Source organism: Eucalyptus grandis, chromosome 6, assembly GCF_016545825.1.
Source record: "Eucalyptus grandis isolate ANBG69807.140 chromosome 6, ASM1654582v1, whole genome shotgun sequence".
NCBI classification, from domain to species: Eukaryota; Viridiplantae; Streptophyta; class Magnoliopsida; order Myrtales; family Myrtaceae; genus Eucalyptus; species Eucalyptus grandis.
Window position 1 is genome coordinate 8,941,190 of NC_052617.1, and position 24,381 is coordinate 8,965,570.

General features: G+C 38.4%; 3 protein-coding genes across 4 annotated transcripts; 2 read left to right on the top strand and 1 right to left on the bottom strand.

Moving 5' to 3' along the window:
* Positions 1–1,671: 1,671 nt before the first annotated feature.
* On the top strand, positions 1,672–7,235 carry LOC104448211 (aspartic proteinase A1). Of its 2 annotated transcripts, none has more exons than XM_010062008.2 (14): positions 1,672–1,827; positions 2,493–2,877; positions 2,990–3,050; positions 3,582–3,676; positions 3,768–3,880; positions 3,981–4,149; positions 4,250–4,289; positions 4,386–4,450; positions 5,229–5,342; positions 5,451–5,515; positions 5,637–5,793; positions 5,872–5,991; positions 6,750–6,838; positions 6,945–7,235. In XM_010062008.2, exons 2-14 carry the CDS (start codon positions 2,503–2,505, stop codon positions 7,027–7,029), a joined length of 1,548 nt encoding a protein of 515 aa, XP_010060310.2. In that variant the 5' UTR covers positions 1,672–1,827; positions 2,493–2,502; the 3' UTR covers positions 7,030–7,235. The 2 variants fall into 2 exon arrangements, with proteins under 2 accessions (XP_010060310.2, XP_010060311.2); XM_010062009.3 differs by having other exon boundaries at positions 1,737–1,884.
* Positions 7,236–8,226: 991 nt separating this feature from the next.
* Positions 8,227–14,981, top strand: LOC104448212 (imidazole glycerol phosphate synthase hisHF, chloroplastic). Its single transcript, XM_039314877.1, is given in 20 exon segments — positions 8,227–8,513; positions 8,599–8,681; positions 8,997–9,045; positions 9,048–9,090; positions 9,510–9,613; positions 9,959–10,128; positions 10,230–10,344; positions 10,743–10,798; positions 10,887–10,923; positions 11,109–11,209; positions 11,588–11,650; positions 11,733–11,795; positions 11,913–11,995; positions 12,170–12,278; positions 12,378–12,431; positions 13,081–13,168; positions 13,542–13,579; positions 14,140–14,245; positions 14,439–14,605; positions 14,729–14,981. Coding segments are annotated over 20 exon segments (1,764 nt in total). The 5' UTR covers positions 8,227–8,338; the 3' UTR covers positions 14,789–14,981.
* A 2,254-nt stretch (positions 14,982–17,235) lies between these two features.
* LOC104451335 (glycine-rich protein 5-like) lies at positions 17,236–17,875 on the bottom strand. Its single transcript, XM_039314481.1, has one exon. It carries the CDS (start codon positions 17,749–17,751, stop codon positions 17,251–17,253), a length of 501 nt encoding a protein of 166 aa, XP_039170415.1. The 5' UTR covers positions 17,752–17,875; the 3' UTR covers positions 17,236–17,250.
* Between the last annotated feature and the right edge of the window lie 6,506 nt (positions 17,876–24,381).

Here is a 24,381-nt window from a genome sequence, read left to right on the forward strand (position 1 = left end):
TAATACACTTATTGTTAATATGTTTGTGTAAATTATTGGAGGTGTCTTAAATGAAAATAAACTATAAGCTCTTAACGTTTAAGTTGTAAGTAAAAAAATAAACTTAGACCTCACCTCAAAAATATCTCAAGATTTTCTTACGAGAACATGACAAAATAATTTAAAAGGTATTCTTACAGAACTAGACAGCACATTATTATCAAATTGAAGAAATTATTTCAACCAAAAAAAATTGAAGAAATTACTTTAGATTATTCAATATTTTAGTACATTAGGCTTTGGGACATCCGAATTTGCCTCACGTTCTAAGATAAAGGTGAAATTTTGAAAACCTAATCAAATCAACCAATCCAATGGTTTCAATCAATTATCCATATGACTAAGCACGTTGATGCTGACTTTTTTATTTTTATTATCATATCGCATACCATTTTGCATTTTGATCGATTGAGAAAAGAGACGAAGATAATCAACAAAACTTAAATTTATTTTAATGAGTAAGGGCGTATTTGGTAACGATTTTGTTCCCGGAAGTAGATTCGATTAGAAATGATTCTTTTTATTCTGTTCCTGAACCGATTCTAAACATTTTAAGCCGTTTGGTAATCCTTGTCCCAAATTTCTGGTTCTGGAATAGAATTGTGTTTAGTTCCGTGCTCATTAATTCTGTTCCAAATCAATTTCTTTTAATTTTTAAATAAATTTTTTACTTGTTTGCTTTTTTTTTCTTTTTTTTTTCATTTTCATCTTCTTCTTCATTATTCTTCTTCTTCTTGTGGCCGGTGACCTCATCGGAGCGTCGCCGGCCCTTGGTGAGGCTGGCCCTCTTGGCCGAGCCTCGTCGGGGCTGGGTGAGCCTCGTCAGTGGCCAGGCGAGCCTTGCTTGGCCACCAGCGGGGCTAGGCGTCGTGAGGCTTGCCCAGCCGAGCCTCGCCTAGCCTTGGCGAGGCCCGCCTCGCCAATGGCTGGGCTTGCCTCCGGCGAGCTCACCGGACCGGCGGCCGGCGGCGGCAGACAGTTGGCCGGCGACGGCAAATGGTGGCGGGCAGTGATGGATAACGGTCGCGAGATGGCCAAAGGGAAGAAGAAGAGTTCTTGGTTTTGATTCTCAAATTCATTTCCGAAACAAATAATCAACTTTTTTTGCTTTTTGATTCTATTTCCAATCTGTTTCTGGAAACAAAAATTTTATCAAATGTGATTCTAAATCAAAAACTGATTCTGGGAACAAAGAATTAGAATTTGGCCATATTTGGTTGGTTACCAAACAAGGCCTAGGGGGAGGATAATTAGTGGGCCTTTGTAATGATTTGAGACACAATTATTGTGAATGTATAATGACCTGGAAAATAGTGTAACTCTTTTTTATGGCCAGTCAACTTAACATTACGTCTAATTTAAGTTTGAACCCAAATATTCGGTGGAATCAATCCAGTCATCTTCAATGATTTAAATTTGACTGTGATGATTTCTATGGCTGAACAATCGAAAGCTTCCAAAAAAAAAACGCGATTTTTCCAAGAGCCAACGGCAGCAAAACCAAAAAAAGAAGAAAAAAAGTTTGAAAATTATTCCTTCGCGAGTAAGAAAAAGAAGTTAAAAAAATAATAATCCGAAAAGAAAAGAGCCCGGTCCCATTTCAGGCCATCGTGGCAATCCGACGGCCACATCAGGGACACGCGGACGGCCCCGATTCTCAGAAGTTCCCGGCAAACCGAGGACCTTCCTCCTTCCTTAAAAAAGCGAACTTTCGCAGAGCTTCGGTGTGCGAAAGTCCCCTGCCGTGCTGGATTCTCCTCGCCAATCCCATTTTCCGCCCTCGAAACCGTAAGCGAATCGTAACCCAGTTCTCAACATCGATCTCTGCTGCTGAATTTTGATTCCGTACGTTCGCTGATCCTCCCCTGGAACTAGCATCGTCTCCTCTTCGAGTGTCGCGTGTCGTCCGTTGCTGACCGGTGACGGGTCCGGTGTTGCGAATTATGCGCACCGTTATGGGAATGTGGGTTGGTGTTGGAATATCTCGTCTTCCGATTGTGGGTGATCGAGGGCTGGCTCGCGATTTCGGTGTCGGTTTGCGATCGGAGAATTCATAACTTGGTTTTCGAAAAACTATGCTTTTCGTTGGATTCTTCGGAGGTCGGAATCTCCCCATCGCGGCATAACTGCCGCGGAGTACGACGTTGACGTGAAATTCGTGCGTCTTGTTGATTGCATGAGTGTCTGTTGCTGCTAGAATCGTCGACTCCTAGAGTGTCGGCTTAAAGAAATTGCTTTGCTAGCTCAATTTCAATGATACCCGTGTATTTTTTTTCCCGACCAGGAGAAAGGTAGTCATCGGTTCTTAATGAGTGTTTGGTGACACGGGCAGTCGTGTATCCGATGTTTCGTCTTGTTTGATCTCGACCTCAATTATCTCGTTGCAATTCGGGGGGGAGTTTATATATGTTTCATCTTAGTAAAAGTTCATTTTTTTTCTTTTCCTCTTGCAGTGTTTGAGATATGGGTACTAAACTAAATCCAGTCGCGGTAACCTTTTTGGGTTGCTTCCTCTTGTTCCCTCTGGTGCTTTCTGCATCCGATGATGGATTGATGCGCATTGGTCTCAAAAGGAGGAGACTTGATAAGAACAGCTGGAATGCTGCTAGGCTTGATCTTAATGAAGGGAAGCTATTAATGAGGCCTTCTGCTGGGATGCATAATCTCAATGGGAACCTCCGAGACTCAGGGGATTCTGATGTTGTAGCACTAAAGAATTACATGGATGCTCAATATTTTGGTGAGATTGGTGTAGGTAGTCCCCCACAGAACTTCACGGTGATTTTCGACACGGGCAGTTCAAATTTGTGGGTGCCCTCTGCGAAGTGTCATTTCTCTGTGAGTTTTGCCTTTTGAGTTCCATTTCTTCACTCCAAGCCAATCAACCTTATAGATTATCTTAATTACCATTGGTTTTGAAGATGTATCTTTTTACCTGAATCTGGTGCAGCTCGCTTGCTATATGCATCCAAGATACAAGTCTAGCCATTCAAGTACTTACAAGAAAAATGGTTTGTTCTGCCTCTTATTCACTTAGCACTGTCCTCCTCCCTATTGTAATTCAGATGTTCTAGAGTTTCAGAATGGACAATCTTAGGTAATCATCGGATGTTAGACATGTTTGTCTATTTATGCTACATGCATTTCAAACAAATTTAGGTGCACGGTCTTGGGTAATATTTCCGCAGAAATGGTACATTTGCTCAAAGAGCAGTGCACCTGCTTAAGTGGATGAGCTGGATACTCTGTTGACAGCTCCTTGATCAAAATGACTTGTATTATCATGTGATATTTGCTTGTCCAGCCAGGCCAAAGATTTGACCTTGTTTATATGAGTATTGGATGACTGGAAAATGATTAATATCATTGTCGTGCAATTAGTTTTACATGATTCCTCATGTTATAAATGATGGTGTTGAACTGCTGAATCGTATAAATCCTTGATTCCTTACATTACTTGTATGGTGTGGAACTGCTAATGAAAAAAAAAGTCCTTGAAGCAGCATTTTTAAATGATTCCTTCGCTCTTGTCCATCGTGTAGGGAAACCAGCTGATATACATTATGGGACTGGTTCAATTTCTGGGTTCTTTAGTCAAGACCATGTGGAAGTTGGTGATCTTATAGTGGAGGATCAGGTATCTCATGCCTCTGTTCTTCAATTTAATTCACGGTGGCTCCCTCCATGTTGCCGGATTTGTTCACATCAGTTGTTCTGCTCTTATCTAGGAATTTATTGAGGCAACCAAGGAACCCGGCATCACTTTCTTGTTAGCCAAGTTTGATGGCATCCTTGGTCTTGGGTTCCAAGAAATCTCAGTGGGGAATGCAGTGCCTGTTTGGTGCGTCACTGCCAACCGTATATCTCTAGATATTCATTGTTGAAACGTGTTGTAAACTTCACTGGCAGAAGAATTCTGAACCTTGTACTTTCTGTTCTAGGTATAACATGGTCAATCAAGGGCTTGTTAAAGATCCAGTTTTCTCATTTTGGTTTAATCGTAATGCTGAGGAGGAAGAGGGAGGTGAAATTGTGTTTGGTGGGGTGGATCCCAGTCACTATGAAGGGGAGCACACATATGTTCCTGTGACCCGAAAAGGGTATTGGCAGGTCAGTATGCAATAGCATTGCTCCAATTAATGGCCTACTAGCATGAGACATATCTTTCCTTTATTTATAAAACTGTCTTACTGTTTGTTTGCACTGGCAGTTTGACATGGGCGATGTTCTGATTGGTGGTAAAACAACTGGTGAGTGTAACATTGTTATTGCATTCTGTGCATGTTTTCTTGAGTGAATGATTTCTTATGAGATTACTTTATTTTCTTTTTGACATGAATTCTCAGGATTTTGTGCCGGTGGCTGTTCAGCCATTGCAGATTCAGGGACCTCTTTGATGGCTGGTCCAACGGTGTGTATCAGTTTTTAAGTGTGTGGTGTCTCTGGTGTCTGTTAATTGCCTCTTATTTCCAGATGATTTGCCTAAGATGTTTACCACTCGCATGGAGATGAAACCCGATAGTCCTTTCCTCCTTTGTCTATCTTGATTTACCTAAGATGTTTACCATTGCCAACTATTCTAAAAACTTAAACTGTTAGACGAATGCATGATTTATTATTTAATTATTCTGACATTTCCCCACATGCATAGGCTGGACTTTGGCCTTAGCCTAAGGCATGGAAATATTCGGCTAGGGAGGTAAATGGGAGTTTGGAAGATTCAAACTAAGCTGTTAGATGAAGGCATGGTTTGTTATTTAAATATTCTAATACTATGTTTATTGTTTGGGAAAGAGGGAAATGGGGGGAACAAAAGTTTGGGTGAAAAATAGTGAAAAAATTAAAATTTTGTGAGCAAGGAGAGGAGGGAAAATTTAAAATTTAGGCATTTTCTATGCAAATTTTCATCTAACCCCTCCCCCCACCAACGTTGCATTAGTGCTTTTTTGAATTGACTACTAGACAACATAAAAGGCAGATATGACCATATATTATATTATATCATATTCTATATACATATATATTTTTTGGTAGTCTGTCTTCCTTGTCTTTTGCCAACTTCTATGGTGATCTGTTCATTGAATTCGGTTGCTGGAAATTTGAATTTTTGCAACTTGGGGTTATGTCTTTTAATCTAGTTTGTGAATTTTCTTGCTTTTAATCCTTTGTTCATATTCTTTTACGAGTAGACGATCATCACCGAAGTCAACCATGCCATTGGAGCAGCTGGTGTTGTGAGTGAAGAATGCAAGGCTGTAGTTGCGCAGTATGGGGAGACCATTATTCAAAAGCTTTTAGCAAAGGTTCTTGCAAAGTTTCTATGCCAGTCCTTTGAATGATATCTAGAAATAGTTTATATGATTCTGGATCCTCTCGTTGAATTTCTGACACATAGCTTCATATTGCAGCAGGAAGAGCCACATAAAATATGCTCCGAGATTGGATTATGTACGTTTGATGGTACTCGAGGGGTCAGGTTGGTTTAGACACCTGTTTTGTTTTGTTTTTACTCACAATCCATTGTTGTAATTCCTTCCAGTATGTTTGTTCTGATTTTTATTGCTTGTTTATTGTTTCATTACTGTGGAAATTTTCAGCATGGGCATTGAGACTGTTGTTGATGGGAAAAACAAGAAAGTATCTGGTCGTCTGAATGATGCAATGTGCTCTACATGTGAGATGACTGTTGTGTGGATGCAGAACCAACTTCGACTGAATGAGACACAGGACCGAATACTCAGCTATGTGAATGAGGTGATATGACTTAATTTTTCATCTTCCATCTGTGAGTTCATCTCTTCTTTTCATTTATTCCTGCGTTTATTTGTGCAGCTTTGCAGTCGATTGCCTAGTCCAATGGGCGAATCTGCTGTTGATTGTGCTGGCTTGTCTTCCATGCCTAATGTCTCATTTACAATTGGAGGAAGGGTATTTGATCTTTCCCCTGAGCAGGTATAGTGCAATCTGTTGATCGTTCTTGGTCATTCTTTGCCACCAACCCAACGTATTTCATTGTTTTTTTATTTACATTGTTTAGGTATCTCTCTTTAATTTTTTGTGTGGTATAAAGTGAGAGACCGAGTACCATTATGCATTCAATTATTTCTAGTTCCTTTTCTGAATCACTGTGGGCAGGTGAATCCCCCACTTCCAGAAAGTCAATGCAAAGGAAAATTTCATGTAGATGCTATATAGTGGTGGGTGTTAATTTACAATCGACACATACCCTTGAGGATGCTTTCCTGGCAAAATCAGGCAGGGGCTGGCATACCATCTTGATAGGGCTCATTTGATGTTTGGTTTTCTGAGAAATACACAAATTTGACATATCAAATGGAAAATGCACACTCAATATGGAGAGACCTATGTGGAGTGAGGAGGGAACTTCCCAGTTGTTTGCACTTAGAAATTAAGTTGTCCAGTTTATGATTGTCTATCTATTGAACAATGGGCTATTAGAGTGTTATAGACCGTGGGAATAGCAGAAGCATTGCATAGAGATAACTGTTTGCTCATAGAAAATGCAGTAACAGCCTTGAAGTAGGTAGTCGTTTTCGTCCCTGCACTTTTAGTAGCTTCCTCAGGTCATTATCTTGGCATGGTCGAGCAGAGTTTCTACTCAGCAGGAACACAAAATTTGTTCTCTCACTTGCTTCTTTCTCCTTTTACTCTGTTATTCATGTATTTGACTTCTGCTTTCGGGCCATCAGTACATTTTGAAGGTAGGAGATGGAGACTCGGCTCAATGCATAAGCGGATTTACAGCTTTGGATGTCCCCCCTCCTAGAGGACCTCTCTGGTGCGTGTGGTTTCCAACTAATAGTTTCGGGATGACAATGGACCCCGCAAATTTTATGTACTCTTTCAATAGATTTTCCCTCTCCATCTAATTGCATTTGGTGCAGGATACTGGGCGACGTTTTCATGGGTCAGTACCATACCGTCTTCGACTATGGCAACCTGAGGGTTGGATTTGCCAAAGCTGCATAAGGATCTGGTTTTCGTTCTGGGTACTTTTTAACCCGATGTCTAAAATAAGTGATGTACATATTGGACACTGTGGGTACGCTGTCTCGAGGATTTCGCTTGGTCTATTACTTAATGAGAGATCTGTTTTGTAATTTCTACTCTTTTTCCTTGCAAGTGCAGTGTGACCCAAGTTGAAATAGACAAGGAGAATGATTTTCGCCTGTTAACTTTTTCTCTTCTTTGGGTGGTGTTGAGTTGGGACCGGATTGACAATGCAATAATTTATTTGCGAGGGACCGAGAGATTCAACCAATGCTATAATCGGAGCACCTGTTGATTCTATATCAGTTAAAGGCGGGAGAAAGGTGTCGTTAATGTGTTTATACGTGATTATATCGCGAACTGAAAATGACATGAATTGATCCGAAAGTTTTTTTTTTTTTTTTTTAAATTGATCCGAAAGTTTAACATACATAAATATAACATTTTTCAATGGTACAACTTAATATGATCACATGATTGTAATATTCTATTATGATTCATGAATGTAAATTGTCCATCCTAATTTTTTTCCATCCTTACCAAGAAGAAAATTTGACACAAAATACTAGCATAAAGTATTTTTATGTCGCATGGAAAGAAATAATAACATAAGTAAGCATCATTACTGATAAAGCCTAATATGCATCCATACAAAGACTTGTTTGAAATATCTCTGCTCAAGAGATTAAAAAGATTTTATTCAAACATATCTTGATCAGTATTTAAAGTCTTATTTGGAATGTAAAAGTGTCAAAATTGTCTTATATTCACACTAACAAATGATACGGGTTTTCATATTGTTATAAAAATGATGTGAATCAGATTTGAACTTTTAAAAATACAAGATTAGGAATGTAATTTTTGCATAAAGTTCGTACATGTAAAACCCACGTGGTAATAGTTGGTATTGAATCAATAATTTTCCGATGAGTTCAAATGAAATTTTGATGAATTCATTTAAAAAAATGCATTCAGAGAATGTTACAAGAACTAGAATTTCATTCAAGCAAAAGTACGAGGAAAAAAAAAGTGAATTCTTTCCCGCAAATGAAAAATGCTGCTTTTCCCATTATGAAGTTCGCACTCTTTTTTTTTTCTACCTAATGGGGACAGAAGAGGAGAAAATATTAGAGGAGCAAAATGTACAGTGCCCTTCGGACCAAATCTATTTTGCAGAGTCCAACGTTAACTGTTCTTCTCCTTCTAGTCCAACTCGCAGCAAAATCAAACCAAGCAGCTGCTCAGGGAAAGAGAAGAGAGAGATTAGAGACAGGTTTTTTCTTGCAAAATGGAGGCGGCGCCGTTCGGCTCGGCATTCACATCTAGATCGCTCTCCCCACCCTCTTCATCGTCTTCCACCTCGCAATCCCTCCTTTGCTTCCATTTCAACAAGGCCCGCCTCAAGCTCAAATCGCCCAGAACCTTCGCCGTTCGCGCCGCCGCCGCTCGGGGAGGAGATTCTGGTAGCGCACAACCCATCTCTCTCTATCTCTCTGTCTGTGACTATATGGTTCTTTGTGTTTTATGCTTGCGTTGGTGTTGTTGCAGTGGTGACTCTGCTTGATTATGGTGCCGGCAACGTCCGTAGCGTCCGGAATGCTATTCGCCACCTCGGCTTCGACATTAAAGATGTAATCTTTCTCGTCTTCTCTGTTTTAGTCTTTTCAATTGATGGAGACTGGGAACTTGCGATTTTTCAAGTAAAGCGCCCGACCCGCCATCGCTTGACGTAATGTGCCGCAATTAAAGTGAAACGGGCCGTGATGGGTGGCCAAAGATTTAATCTTTCTCGTTCTCTTCAACCTTTTTTTCCTGTGTAATGTCGGGCTGCATTGTTAGGATTCTAGTTTTGCTTCTAATTTGAGGATTACTCCACTGCTAAATCTTGGCTTTCGTATTGATATAATCAGTATTCAGAGACTTTCTTATCCTTTGTACATGTATAGGTGCAAACTCCTGAAGATATTTTGGGTGCAAATCGCCTCATCTTCCCGGGCGTGGGGCATTTGCTTCTGCCATGGATGTGTTGAATAAGAAAGGGTATGCACCTATTTTCACCTTATCTCCTAATTTTTACACATTGAAGGTTTGAAGGACCACCATTCTTTTTTCATATTTTGGAGGTGTAGTCCAGGGAGCTTGTGTTCTCTGTAAGAGCATATAAATATTAAAATGCACCATTGCCACTACTGTGATCTTGAGTTTAATCTTTAAAATTGATAAAAATGGTTCGCAAAATGTCATTTGTATGTTGCAATAGACATAGTAAACTTTGGAAGTTGAAAGACCACTAGCAACATTATCTTGAACTGTGGGCCATTTCATGTATTCTTTCTGGAGTTCTCTGTCTTGATTATTGCGCAAGAGTCTTCCCAAATTCTATGCTATATGACATAAAATCATGTGACTCAGGTGTTAAGACCAGATAACTTTTTAACATTTGAGAACTTCAATTCCAGGATGGCTGAAGCTCTCTGCACTTATATTATGGAAGATCGCCCCTTCCTAGGCATATGTCTTGGACTGCAACTACTCTTTGAGTCAAGTGAGGAGAATGGCCCAGGTCAGAAGATAGTGCTTTTGTTATTTCTGCAACTAACTTGATTGATTTTGGACTTTAAGATTGAGAGCAGCATGGCCAACACTAGAATACAGTGTCATCCTTGAGTTGCATTGCATAAACCATGATAACTAAGAGCATACCAGCTCATAGTTCAAGAAGAGGGTAAATGGTGAGGATGAAAATCGAACAGCTCTGGCAAATGTCTCAGAGAAATGAATTGAGTATAGATATGATTATATAACTAAATCTGAAATTTCCTAATTCTAATTTGCATATTATTTTTATGGCATCATCAATGATTTAATCTGTCAATACCCATCTTGATGATGGCTACTTTTACGACAGTCCGTGGTCTTGGAATAATCCCTGGAGTGGTTGGTCGCTTTGATGCATCCAGTGGTTTGAGAGTGCCTCACATTGGCTGGAATGCCTTGAAAGTTAGAGAAGGCTCTGAAATTTTGGATGATATTGGAAATCACCATGTCTATTTTGTTCACTCCTACCGTGCCCTACCAGTATGCTCCTCTTTATTATCTGATTTTTTAAGGTTTAATGTGTCAGATTGTCTTACTTATTTCCTTTTCTCCATCTTCTTTTTTATGGTTTTGGTGGGTAGACAAACGACAACATGGATTGGGTTTCCTCTACCTGCAATTATGGCGACAATTTCATAGCCTCTGTAGGGAAGGGAAATGTGCATGCAGTACAATTTCACCCAGAAAAAAGTGGAGGTAAATTGTCATTGGTCTTGAGTTGCTTCACTTCAACTCTATTTTATATTGTCTGTATTTACTATGAGGGAATGTTCTATGTTGCAATCTTTCTCCTAGGAATGTGCAGGAAACTCAATATAAAGATCTTTATCTTTGGTTTATATTCTTGGACTAATTGATGTGCATGGACAGAACTAAATGGCTAATTTGTGAAATTCTCTTACTAAGCTATATAAATGACTTATCATTCCAGTACTAACTACATCCATCATGGTAGCTGTATCAGGAAATAGAAATTTTCCTTAATTTTTCTTATCAAACCTGCATTGACAATTTTAGTTTCCCTGATGCAAGAATATGATATGGTAAGGCAATCTCATGTGGACTTACCTATTACTTTGATATTGAATATTCAGATGTGGGTCTGACGGTATTGAGAAGATTCTTGTCGCCAAAGTCACATGTAACAGAGGTATATTTGTGCCTATGAAATTTGCTCATCTAATGTGTTGAGCTTATCTATCCAACTATCTAACAACTGAATAATTATGTGAAGACAGAAGCCTACAGAAGGGAATGCCTCAAAGCTTGCTAAAAAGGGTAACATTTTTGACTTGAAAATTTCTGAATTGCTTTTCTTTTCCCTCTTTGAAAACGACCCATGAACTATTCAACTTGCTGTCACCTGAGTTTGTTGCAAATTGTGTGGGTGTTGAGCATTGTATCGCTTTTTGATTGATTCTCTAATCTGGGATTGAGACTTTTTAGTGATGACTTTTTTCAGGTAATTGCTTGTCTTGATGTGAGGGCAAACGACAAGGGAGATCTTGTTGTTACCAAAGGCGACCAATATGATGTGAGAGAGCGCACAGAAGAGAATGAGGTGTGAAACTAATCAGCTCTCCTTTCTGTTGGTTGAAATACATATCACTAAACATGAGGGGGTAAATTCTTGATTGAAAGATTTTGAGGAGAGATAATAATTAAAAGAAAATAAGAACTAAGATGTATTTAGAAGCCCAGTTCACCAAAGAAAGAGTAGTATTATCTATATTTCTGTGCCTATGTTAAAAGTTACATTACTCCTTCAAATGGGGATATGAACTGCAAGGCAATTTGATGTCCTATATAATAGCCTGGGATTTTAGCAGAAAGTCTCACTTTGCTGAATTATATGTTCATGGTACTTTTGACGGAATTCTATGTGGCAGAAAGATCACAGTTAGCTACTTATAGGCATTCATATTAAATTTTCTTACAGGTGAGGAACCTCGGTAAGCCTGTGGACCTAGCTGGGCAGTATTATAAGGATGGAGCAGATGAAGTATGATTTCTGAACTGAAGATGCATTTTGATGCTTATAGTGCATTGGTTGACTAGTAATTCCATTTGAATATTGGTGGCAGGTCAGTTTTCTGAATATTACTGGTTTCCGCGACTTCCCCCTGGGTGACTTACCGATGCTGCAGGTTCAATTCTTTATGATATGACTCTTGGTTGCAGTATTCATATGGAATGCATGGCAGATTTCTTGTTTTCCCCTCTGATATTGTCATTTTCTTCTTTGTTTTCACAATGGACTTTAGGTATTGAGATACACATCAGAAAATGTTTTTGTACCACTAACTGTTGGAGGTGGAATTAGAGATTTCACGGACGCAAATGGCAGGTAGGCATTTACTTGGAGGTGTTCCAAGAGTAATATACACTTTTTAAGTGTGTATTGATAACTTTGCATGAATTCCATATCTTCTGTATTTTGGGCCCCTGATCCGGGCATGTTTCAGTTTTACTGCAGTTACGGAAAATATGACAGTTATATGACATTTCGATAACTTTTCAGGTACTATTCCAGTCTAGAAGTGGCTTCAGAATATTTTAGATCTGGGGCGGATAAGGTTTCTATAGGCAGTGATGCGGTTTATGCTGCTGAAGAATATCTAAGAACCGGAGTATGTGACATTTTCTAAGTTCTTTTACCATTAGCATTCTTGGTGGATACATAAGCATGTTTCCTCCTCTGCTGATACTTTGTGGACCACCTTTCTTAGGTGAAGAGTGGAAAGAGCAGCTTAGAACAGATATCTAGAGTCTATGGGAATCAGGTAATTTCTTTGCTTAATTACACACATAGTTATCTGTATTCTCAAAACAGTTTTGTATTTGGCCTTGGTTTGTGTACAAATGCTTGGGATCACTACCATGAATTCCAGGAGATTGTGTTTGTGGTCATAAATTTGTGATTAATACTTGACAGATAGGCACCCAGTATTGTAACTCAATGGTGCAGCATGATGATCTCAATATGTATGACTCATGAAATTGGAAAGCCTCATGTTGATGGCATTTTTTGAGTGCACTGGAAAGTCATTTTATAGGGCAACCAATGTTGAACTGATTTTACATTTTTGCCTTTGAGCTCATGTTGGGTTTTATTTTACAATTGATCAGTTAACTCCTACCAGCTATTTTTTATTTATTGGTTAGTTACTGAAGCAGCAGATTGTCATCAAATTACCAACATCTGTTAAAAGACATGCTTAAGAATCTTCTTCTACTTAAAATGTTTCAATACGATCAAATAGGATGGTCTGATGGTGGATTCTATTGTTGTCTACCACTAAGAGCCTGCCATGTCCCTTGTTCTTGCTAAGGGAGAAAAAAATTTGGCGATTGACAGTTTATCAAGCATTAAAGCATTTGAGCATGGACACATGTATTTGAAGTAATTTTATATCTTATTCTTTTTGCCAGGCAGTGGTAGTGAGCATAGATCCTCGTAGGATGTACATCAAGAGTCCCGAAGATGTGGAGTTCAGATCTACAAGGGTAACAAATCCAGGTATACACAACCTTTGTAATGCACCTTGTCTATTGCTGACTTTTGAATAGGCAAGTCATTTGGTTGCACGAAACCCCGTCCACTCTATAAGATATTTTGCCTGATAGTTAATTAGGATATCTTTCTCTGTCCTGGAGTAGCCTGGAATCACCCAATAATGGAATTGTGTCTTCATCAACTCTTTCAAGGTTGGCCGAGATTGGATAAACTTTTTATTCCCCTATGCAGTAAAGAAACATTTTGTGTCAATTGGTTCTCTTTCTGTGCATGTGGCTACCATAGGGCTGCATTTAAAGGAGTGGGAATGTTCATGCTCTTATTATGTTTGTTGTTACCTCTATATGAATTTCTTGGTACTTCAATGTTGTCTTAGGTCCAAATGGAGAAGAATATGCTTGGTACCAGTGCACGGTAAGCTTTGTTTTTGCTACTTTATTGTCACTTGTTAATATTTAGCTATCTAGTTTGAATCACATTTTTGTGTTTACTTTTGTCATCATATACCAAACTAGAATCATTGGCTTTGAAGATTTAGTGGGAAAATGTTTGCAATTTCAAAATATGCACATTAATGTAAGATGTGATGACCAAAGCAGCAATGGCAAGAAAGTGATCAAAAACAGATGCTATGAAATATGGGCAAAGCTTGGAACAGATGTAAATTTGAAATTCTTTGATATTTGTGAACATCTTAAATAAGTTAAAACTGGCAAGAAAGTGATCGAAAACAGATGCTACGAAATATGGGTGAGCTTGGAACAGATGTAAATTTGAATTTATTTTGATATTTGTGAACATCTTAAATAAGTTAAAGGCAAGTATCCTGCAAAGGGTTAGCAATCCTTCGAGTGATGTCTAAAGATGTTTGCTTACTGTTATTCTCTAGATAATTAAATTCTCATTTGCATTATGTGGTAAAAAAATGGCTGCTCATAGGATCAATTGAGCGAGTTTTCATTGTTTTCCTGAAGGTCAATGGAGGACGAGAAGGTCGGCCAATTGGAGCTTACGAGCTTGCAAAGGCTGTTGAAGATTTGGGTGCTGGAGAGATATTGCTTAACTGCATTGACTGTGATGGTGGAAATCTGTGCTCTATTCCATATGTTATTTAGATCCTTTCAGAAGCTGGACTAATAAGCAGTATGAGGCGTTTCCTTGGTTATCGGTCTTATTCGCGCATTTGTACTTTAAGTCCTTTGTTAGTTTCTCTTGCAACGTTGGTTATTGTGTTGTGCTCATGATGCAAATGCCTGATCTGCATCCTTCTCAGGTCAAGGAAAAGGATTCGATGTCGATTTAGTGAAGCTGATTTCTGATGCCGTGAGCATCCCAGTGATAGCAAGTAGCGGTGCGGGCTGTGTGGAGCACTTTACGGAGGTATTTGAGAAGACCAATGCATCCGCTGCGCTTGCTGCAGGGATATTCCACCGGAAGGAGGTAACCTCGTGAAAAATGTTCCCGTTTGTATCCAGATTGAGATGATAGCCTAGAATTTCATGTATATCTCACTTTGATCGTCAGTTTTTCGTGTCTTCACGCTGTCCGATGTTGTGGTTGCAGGTGCCGATTCAGGCTGTGAAGGAGCACTTGCTAAAGGAAGGCATAGAAGTAAGAATCTAGAGGAAGAATTCGCCAATCAGTCGCAGGCAGGCGGCGAGATTTTTGCTCGGGCGGAATCATAGTTGGAGAAAAACCCATTTAGATTATCACTTATCAGTCTTATGTTACATCATTTCCTTTGGATTCTGGCTTGATGTTCAACAGATAAAACGTTGTTAGATGAATGGCTGATTGACTGAACTCTTGAATCATATGCAGCAAAATGGTTATTTTTCTCGTCGCCTTTTGCTTAGCTTATGGCATGAACACTTAAAAACCACTTAAAACTCACTATTACCATTTATGTGATTAATCATCGACCACCGTTGTAATTAGTAGATTCTAATTAGGTTGTACATAATCAAATAAATTGGGGCATTTATATATAGCAACTACTAAGTTTGTACAAGTTTTTTTTTTTTTTTATTGCTTTTGATATTAATCAATACAATATCTAAAATAAACAGAGCACCAATTTCGTCGGCTAGACCATCTTAGTTCGTTTGATCAACTAAACGAACCAGATGGAATTTGTAACCAGCAGATAAAAATGGGCATGGTACAAGTCAAAATAATAATCTTTTATTGGGGACATCGTTTATGCTCGGGGGCCAATGACAATATTTTTAGCTGAAACTTAGGCACGTATTAGTTATAAATAATGCTATTATTTTTCGGGTAAGTTACAGCTCCGCTAACTAACCAATGAAAAAATAAAATTCTCTAAAAAAATCAGCTCAGAGTTTCGTAAAGAAAGCTGGCTGACAACGAGAGATTCCTCTCGGTTTGGAAGCGATTTAAGCCACTCAAACCCCAACATAGTTTCAGTCTTTAGTGCTTGTATGTTATGTGGAATTAAACGACTATTTCCATCGAAATTCATTTTCATTTTTTACAACGATAAAGCCAATCTTAAGTAGGTAAACTTGAAGCCACATAATATCTCAGTAATGGATCGGATTATACAAATTTCTTTCTCTTGTACCTTTGATGTGTGATTATTGAGAAAAGTCTCAGTAAAAATCTTAAATCTATTGCATTTGTATTAATTTAGTTCTAAATATTTTAATATAGTGACAATTCAATCATAAACATTTTAACTTAATATCAATTTAGTCATTCGGCTAATTTTGACCCAGATATCACTTACGTGACGTCAGTTGATTAACATTGACAATTTTTAATATTATTTTAATAATTTTTGAATTATTTTTTCTTGTTTCTTTTCTTTTTCTCTTTTTTTTTTTCTTTCTCTTTCCTTTTTTTTTCCCCTTCCTCTTCCTCCAATTGATCGCCGACTGGGCAAGTGCCAATGGGGGACCTAGGCTCACCATAGTTGAGTGAGACAGGCCAAAGGTTGGCAAAGTCCCTCACCTCTAGCTAGTTGCCGACGTCCCCCAACCGGAGGAGGAAGGAAAAATAAAAAGAAAGAAAAATAAAAGAAAAAATTCAAAGAATCTGAAAATATTATTGAAATTTATTTATGCCAACGTTGACCATGCTACGTTACCCGATTGGCTTCCACACAACAATATCCTATTAAATTTAGCCGGAATGACTAAACCGACATTAGGTAAAAGGTCTATGATTAAATTAACACCAATTAAAAGGTTTAAAATTAGAACTTTTCTGACATTTTTTCCTATAATTATCCATATATTATTGCAATTATGATGTCAAAATATCACGAGGGGTATCCCGGATTCCTTCGAGAATCTACTCGACATTCACAATCATCCAATAAATCATGACCAATGTAAATTCAAACTCTGCTCATGTAGGCGGCCCAAAGGTATTGGCTTAGAGAGAACAAAGGGATTGAACTCATGACGCCACGACACATGCCAGGGTAGCGTGGTTTATCCAGCTACACTAGCCTCCTGGATTTTGAGGTTATACTATGCTTTCCTAAAATAAAATAAAAACACTATATATACACATGCACACGACCGAGTCCACCAACAAGATTTTATGCATGTTCACAGAGAGAGAGAGAGAGAGAGAGAGAGAGAGAGAGAGATTTCTACGAGGCGCATGTCTTGTCCATTAATTTGCTGTAAAAAGCTTATTGGGACAGAAATTAAACTTAAGGTCAATGAGAGACCTAGGCACACTTCTCCCTGGCCAGACTTGCCTTAACATTTTAAGCACTAATAAAGGAAAACATAGAGTAATAATTTGGAAAGATGCATCTTTCTACTTGGTTCTCAATCTTCAAGGGGATCCACCACCATACCCTCCACCGGCACCAGCTCCTCCACCAAACCCTCCGCCAGCACCAGCTCCTCCACCAAGGCCGCCGCCGCCGCCTCCTCCAAACCCTCCACCACCGCCTCCTCCAGCTCCACCACCTATCCCACCGCCAGCACCAGCCCCACCACCTATCCCACCACCAGCACCAGCCCCACCACCGGCTCCCCCACCAGCACCACCACCTACTCCTCCGCCGCCGCCGCCTCCAAAACCTCCTCCAGCCCCTCCGCCTACACCGCCACCTTTTCCAACCCCCCACCAGCACCAGCTCCTCCACCAAAGCCAGCTCCCCCGCCTTTACCACCGCCGCCGCCGCCACCCAATCCTCCTCCACCCCCTCCGCCTAGACCACCGCCTTTTCCAATTCCCCCACCAGCACCAGCTCCTCCACCATAGCCAGCTCCCCCGCCAGCGCCAGCACCACCACCACCACCCAATCCTCCTCCACCCCCTCCACCTAGACCGCCGCCTTTTCCAAGTCCCCCACCAGCGCCAGCTCCGCCACCAGCACCGCCGCCAGCACCAGCACCACCACCCAATCCTCCTCCACCACCGCCTCCCAAGCCACCACCCCCTCCACCACCTAGGCCGCCGCCGCCATAGCCAGGACCGTGGGAGAAGGTTTTCTCCTCCTCGAAGGACCCCTTTTCACCCAAAAGCACCCTAGAGTAGCCAGAGGCGCAAACTAGAGCACCAAGAAGCACAAGGAGAAGCAACTTGGAAGTGATCATCTTCAATGTGAAGCTGTTTAATCAAATTCTTTGAGAGATCTTGATTTGTTGGGTGAGAAGTGGAGGGACGAGAGACGGGAGTTATATAGAAGTGAGCACGAGTCTATAGCTTGAGGAGGGGTCTTAAATTTGGCTCATCTCCTCAACTGAAAACGTGTTGATGCACTTAAATGCACTCTCCAACCATGTAACTTTGAAAAAGAACAGAAAAGGCCTTCCCGTTTCGTGCATGTCCCTACTAGCTTCTGACATGGAAGACTAAACCTCTGTCTGCATGGACTTTTGCTTCGACGTTGCGCGGATCCGAGCTGTGTTCATCATCTCAGGATATTCATATCTGTCTCTCAGTCCCGCCCTCCCTCTATTTTAAGGAAGTGGGAAAAAGAAAATTATGAAATCATGACATAATTTTAGACGGTGCCTAATTCTCGATCATCAATGCTGGCGTAGAAGAAATATACTATTAAGTTTTTCCATCCCCAAGAGCAAAACATGTGACCCCTAGATTTGGCGCAGTTAGTTAGAGTATTGGAAGATTTACAATTTAAGGACTTGAAATCACCTATTTGAATCTCACTAATCTTGTGTAAACTACTCTAAGGGAGAAATCACCTGTTAAAGGTCCAATCAATACCTTAATTTGATTACACTTTTTGAAAATTTTAAGATTCAATTACACTTTTGTAATAAGTTTTAGGATTTGGTTGTAATTTTTGAAAGTTTTAGGACTCGATTGTAATTTCCTAACAAGATTCGGGACTTAAAATCTCCTATTTGAATCTCACTAATCTTGTGTAAACTACTCTAAGGGAGAAATTACTTGTTAAAGGTCCAATCAAATCATTAATTTAATTACACTTTTTGAAAATTTTAAGATTCAATTGCACTTTTGTAATAAGTTTTAGGATTTGGTTGTAATTTTTGAAAGTTTTGAGACTTGATTGTAATTTCCTAACAAGATTCAGGACTTAATTATATTTTTTAAAAGTTCTATAACTCAATTATACTTATAAATTTTAGGACTTTCACTACATTTATAAAGAAAGTGTAAATCATATATAATGCCACCGGTTTAGTATTTCTGTTGACCGAGTAGTTGCATTTCCTGCAGATTCACGTCTTAAATTCAATCATTAATCCGGGAGAAATAAATGAGATGCTACTATCTGCAGACCCAACATGTGACCGTCGACCTCAATTGTTATAGCTCCACCGATTGCAATTTTCTTTTCTTTTTTTCTTTTTAAGTAATAAAGATTGCTTTGTAAGTCAGAGAAATGGGGCCTATGATAATCTCTTTCTTCAATAGGGAACATTAATATAATTTAACGAGTGATAAAGACGGAATGCTGTAGTGTACCCCCCTCCCCTTGCTACAGGGCAAGGAAATATAAGATTATATTATTTTATTCGTGTATAACTACAGACTTACAATGCAGATGAGTAGCATAGTATGTCTTATCCAAATAATACGAAAAAAAGAAGAGATAAAATTGGTATAGTGAACTTCAGGACCCCTTGGCTTACAGGTACAAGTTGCCTCAAAAAATAAATAATTTGAAAAATATTTTTTTAAATAATCACTGATTTTGAATGTATTTTTATTTCAATGATTTTTGTATGTTTAAAAAATAAATAATTTGAAAAATATTCTTTTTAAAAATAATCACTTACAAAAGTTATTTAATAGAATTTTTTTTCATTACCAACAAAATCTATGTTTATATTGATTTTGGAAAAATATTCTTAAAACCAATGATTTTCGGAGAAACAAACACGTCTTGTATGCATAGCTATGTCCATTTTGGCATACAGTAATTTCTCTCAAGAGTTTTTTTTTTTTTTTTTTTTTGGGTATTAATTATTCGAGAGTTCGAACCCAAGAGTGGGTTTCATGTTTGATGCCAGCAATGATCCGGCAGCCCTAACAGGGAACTTCATAATGCTAAATTTCAGACACTTCTCTCAAAATTTGTAATTTACTTATACATTCATAAAGTTACTAACAAAATAATGAAACTCACTGACACATTTGAAATCATACCATTGTCTTTCCAAGTAATTACGGCTAAAAGAGTTGTAGTCGACTAAATTGAGACAATATCGTGCATAGTTGACTTAGGTAAGAAGAAGTTTTAACTCTTGGGTGAACTACTCTTTTAAATCGTAATGAAACTCTGAAGAAATTTAAAAAAAAAAAGAAATCGATGCTTCTTTCTAGTGAAGATCCCTTGACTAGATACATTTGTCACCTAAACAATGTGATAAACAACCCGTCAAATTAAGGGGTGTGAAAACACAGACAGTGTAAATCCAAGATCTATACAATTGTCCAATTATTTTCATCTGGAGACAAAAGGCTCTTCAGCCAAGGACGCGCTTCCAGGGTTCGGAGGCTTCCGCGAAAATAAAGATGCCTTGCTATATACCAAAAAAAAAAAAAAAAAAGTTTGGCAAATGCTTGACGAGATAGGATAGGTTATCTTCTGCAGTCTCTTGGTGCCTCGTTACTTCTTCTTTTAATGGTCTGTCCTTGCCACCGACTCGAGCCGGTGCATTAGTACACGCGGTGCAGTACTTGTCTTTGTCGAAGGACGCTGGACCCGATACATAAGAATGTCAATAAAGAACTCAAATTCAATCCAATCAATATATCCGGTTAGACTACATTTATTTGAACTACAAAGTTAAGAGTGAATTGAGATCATTAACGTTCTAAATTACATTAATTTTCCAATGTAGGAGTTTTTGAACATCTTTTGCATGTATTTCAACAATCTATCTCTCATGTGTAAGCTTTATATTAGATTTGCTCTTTTGTAATTCTGATTTTGTTCTACATCAACATATCTCAAATTGAAACTCCGCTTTGTTGCCTTGTGATGACCACAATAGCAATGCCCACCCTTATCCTTGGTGTCTTTCTCCAAACTAAACCATGAAAGCTGCCATCAAGACCACATTGATACACCACAACTCCTGTCTTCACTCCAAGTCTATTTGGTCAGATGAACCACGAAAGTTGCTCGAAAATTGTGTTGATCATGAGATTCTTTCTTTGAGATATTTATCGAATATCGATACATATTGGAAGAGGGCCACTAATCAACAATTGGCTCCAATACAGCAAAGTCAGTACCTTCATTTAGAGATATTATTACGAGGGAGCTTCCAAGTCCAAGTTCAAGTTCATCAACATATCTAGATATACACACATTTGCTCAAAGTTTAGACCAATAAGTAAAGGGCCAATTAATATTAAATTGCTTCACACCATATCAATTTTTTGATGTGAGAATTTTTCTAACACAATTTATACATGCATATCAAAAAGTTGCGTCAGCGTCATTTTTAAAGCTTCCTCAAGTTTTAGCACCATCATCTCCACTATTTCATATACCTAGCTCTTAACGAAGTGTCCAAAGCATATCTACAAGCCAGGCATCAAAAATTAAATCGACAAACTAAAGGCAATAACAACTAAAATTCACAAACTCTTCACATGCGCATGCAGAGACATATGTTGCTGGCTACCATAGGAAGTTAAAGGAAATAAGATAATCCCATAGGATTTGAGAGTTTGGCCTATGACATCTACTTCATGATATTATTGACCATATAAAAAGGGGTTTTGCTAGCATAATAATCTTTGGATTTTACAGTGAGAATAACAATTGTTGTGAGTCACAGATTCTTATAAGAGTGGGCCCTATTTTAAATTATAATTATTTGATATTTGGTTTTTTATAGTCCAAAATAAATTGATAATCTCATAATAGATTAAAGATTGTTACACAATCATTTCTCTATAAATAAATAAAAAAGGATAGATAAACTCCATCAAGAAAGTTTGCCCTAAGTGCATGCATTGATTTGAGAGGCTTACTCAAGAACACCTTCCTCCAAATACCCCGCAAAAAGACATGCATTTGGAAAATGATTAATACCCTAAAAAACCTTAAACCGGTACACACGCGAAAAATTTACTCAAAATTAATTGTTTTACCATCAAAACCCGTAAACCAGTACACATTTAATAAATTTACCCTAAACTGGTACATTTGTGATAAATTTAATGTATGTTAGTTTCCGTTAAATTTTATTATCAAATTACTAAATTGAATAACATGTGACAATTAACTGGTATACAAATTTACAATTTTACTCTCCGTTTGTCACAATTATACAATTTTTGTGATTTTTTGTAGTATTAATCTAATTTAACGAATGGTATATTTATCACAAATGTACCAGTTTAGAGTTTTTGGCTGTTGAATAAATTAGTTTTGGGTAAATTTATTACAAGTATACTAGTTTATAGTTTTTTATAATCAGTTGAGGTAAATTTATCACAGGTATACCAATTTGGAGTATTTCATGGTCAAAAAATTTAGTTTTTTTGGGCAAATTTATCACATGTGTACTAGTTTGGAATTTTTCAGGATATTAACCACTTGGAAAACCTCAAGCACAAATGGAGAACTGCATGCTCCACCTTAGTACCATCAAGTTCGAATATCTCAAAACTCTTGTGGCCTACTTGATGACGCTCCAGTTAGAATAATCCTTGACTATCACCTGCCAAAGATCATGGACTTTCTACCCAATGCTCCCTTGACGATTGGATGTTACATAATCTTTACACTCATAAACAGATTTGAGAACTTAATATTATAATATTCTAATCGATTCTCTATATCTCTTGGGATCGTGCATTATCCTCCTTATTTGATCGTAATTGACTATAATTAATGTTGTAATTTTTTTTTTTATTTTTGCTATATATAGTCATCATGCAAAGCTAGGTTCAAGTACTCTTCATTATTGTAATCTTATTTCCATGGCTGTTGTAGCAACACCAGCCATACCAGCCTTGTTTCACGCACTGTTCCGCCGCTCATCTTGAAAAACAAATTGGACCCGCTGCCCTTGAATGAACCAGATCCCGAAATCTTGTTGCAAACGGGGGTTAAACACTATCACGCGTCGCCGTGCACCACCACGTCTCGAATTCACTGAAGCCCTTCCCCCATAAGTGCTTTTTCAATGTCTTTCGTTGGTTATTTTCATAAACAAACACCATCATCAGGTTCACACTCCTTCGACGAGTCCGACCAACCAAATGCCGACGTCGTAAACTGCATTTATATACACCCGCATGCGCCGCCCGCACCTTCCGTGCCTGTACCTTCTGCTCATGAGATTTACTAACCCACGTGCTGCTCACGTGACCGCTTGCTGACGTCACTTACAAGCTCATATCACGACTACTCTCACGTCATCCTGACGTGATCATTCCTGTAGTTTCTTTTTTTTTTTTTTAAATTGTTCGAATCATACCTCTAGGTTCAGAAGTGATTAATGTCGCTCAGATCCCAAGATAATTATTAATCTTTAGTACGTATATTTTACATGGAATTCACTTACTATTTCCATCAAGACTCAGTTTCATTTTTATTTGTTTTTTTTTTTTTTACAACGAGAAAGCCGAAATTTGGAGCCACGGAATGTCCAATAGTTGTATCGATTGGATAATACCCCAACAACCTATTGTTTCTTTCTCTTGTATGTACAATGCATGATAAATTGCGCCTTATGATGCCCAAACGAGACGAGGGATGCTCGAGCTTCGCTTGATAATCTCCTCGAGATGTATGAACACCCACCAGCAAGGTCACGATTACGAACTCCACCGGTTTATGTCACCCATGAGGAGTTGGCGTAGCATGCAACAAACGGAGAGGATAGAACTCGTGATGTGACGACACATGTCTGAGCCCATCCGTCCACGCGTTGGTTTGAATTGGAACGACGTGGCAGAGAGAAGAGGGAGCAGACATGGACCTGCCACTACACAGATGTCGAAGTGTGAATCGTTCAGAGCACAAATATTGGTTACTTTGAGGGTATGCAATATTTTCTTGTCACTTAAAATATTGCATATCCTAAAATTCAAACTTGCGGCGATTTCAATCGATATGAGCTAGAAGATCTAGTATCCTATGATATGAGATTTGCAAGTTAATATGCAACTTTATGATGCCATTGCTCTGCATTTAACACCGAAAACCATATGCTCATGGAGATGGTCAGGTTGCCGCAATATGAGGCTCCGAATTCCTTAAGTTGATTAGGATGGGCATTGCAAACCAACTCTGATTAATAGTTTCAATTGATTTTCCCTTTAATTATGGAAAATAAAAACATAAAAATTTGAATGTCAAGTGGCGTAGGAATTTGACTATTTTTTTTATTTTTTTGGTAAGAAGGAATCTAACTATTTATACCCCATTTCTTCAAAATTTTCACAACATTCATGTCCTTGCAATAGCAAACCAATGCAATGATTTTGTATAATGCCTCCTTCCCAATACCCTTTTGATGAGACTTCAATTTTATTTCTCCACGGTTCATCTAGATCAGATTAAGAAGCCATGTGTGGACCATAAATTTTAAATAGTTACTAAGTGCGTTCTTTTGTTCAGAAATTGTTCATGGGAACAGAATCAGAAAAAATCATTTATGATCAAAAATTATTTTCCGGAACAGAATTGTTACTAAACATGCTCTAAATAGTTCAAAAGTATCTAGTCAATAAAGAGAAAAGTATCAATGAGATGGAGGCAGCCA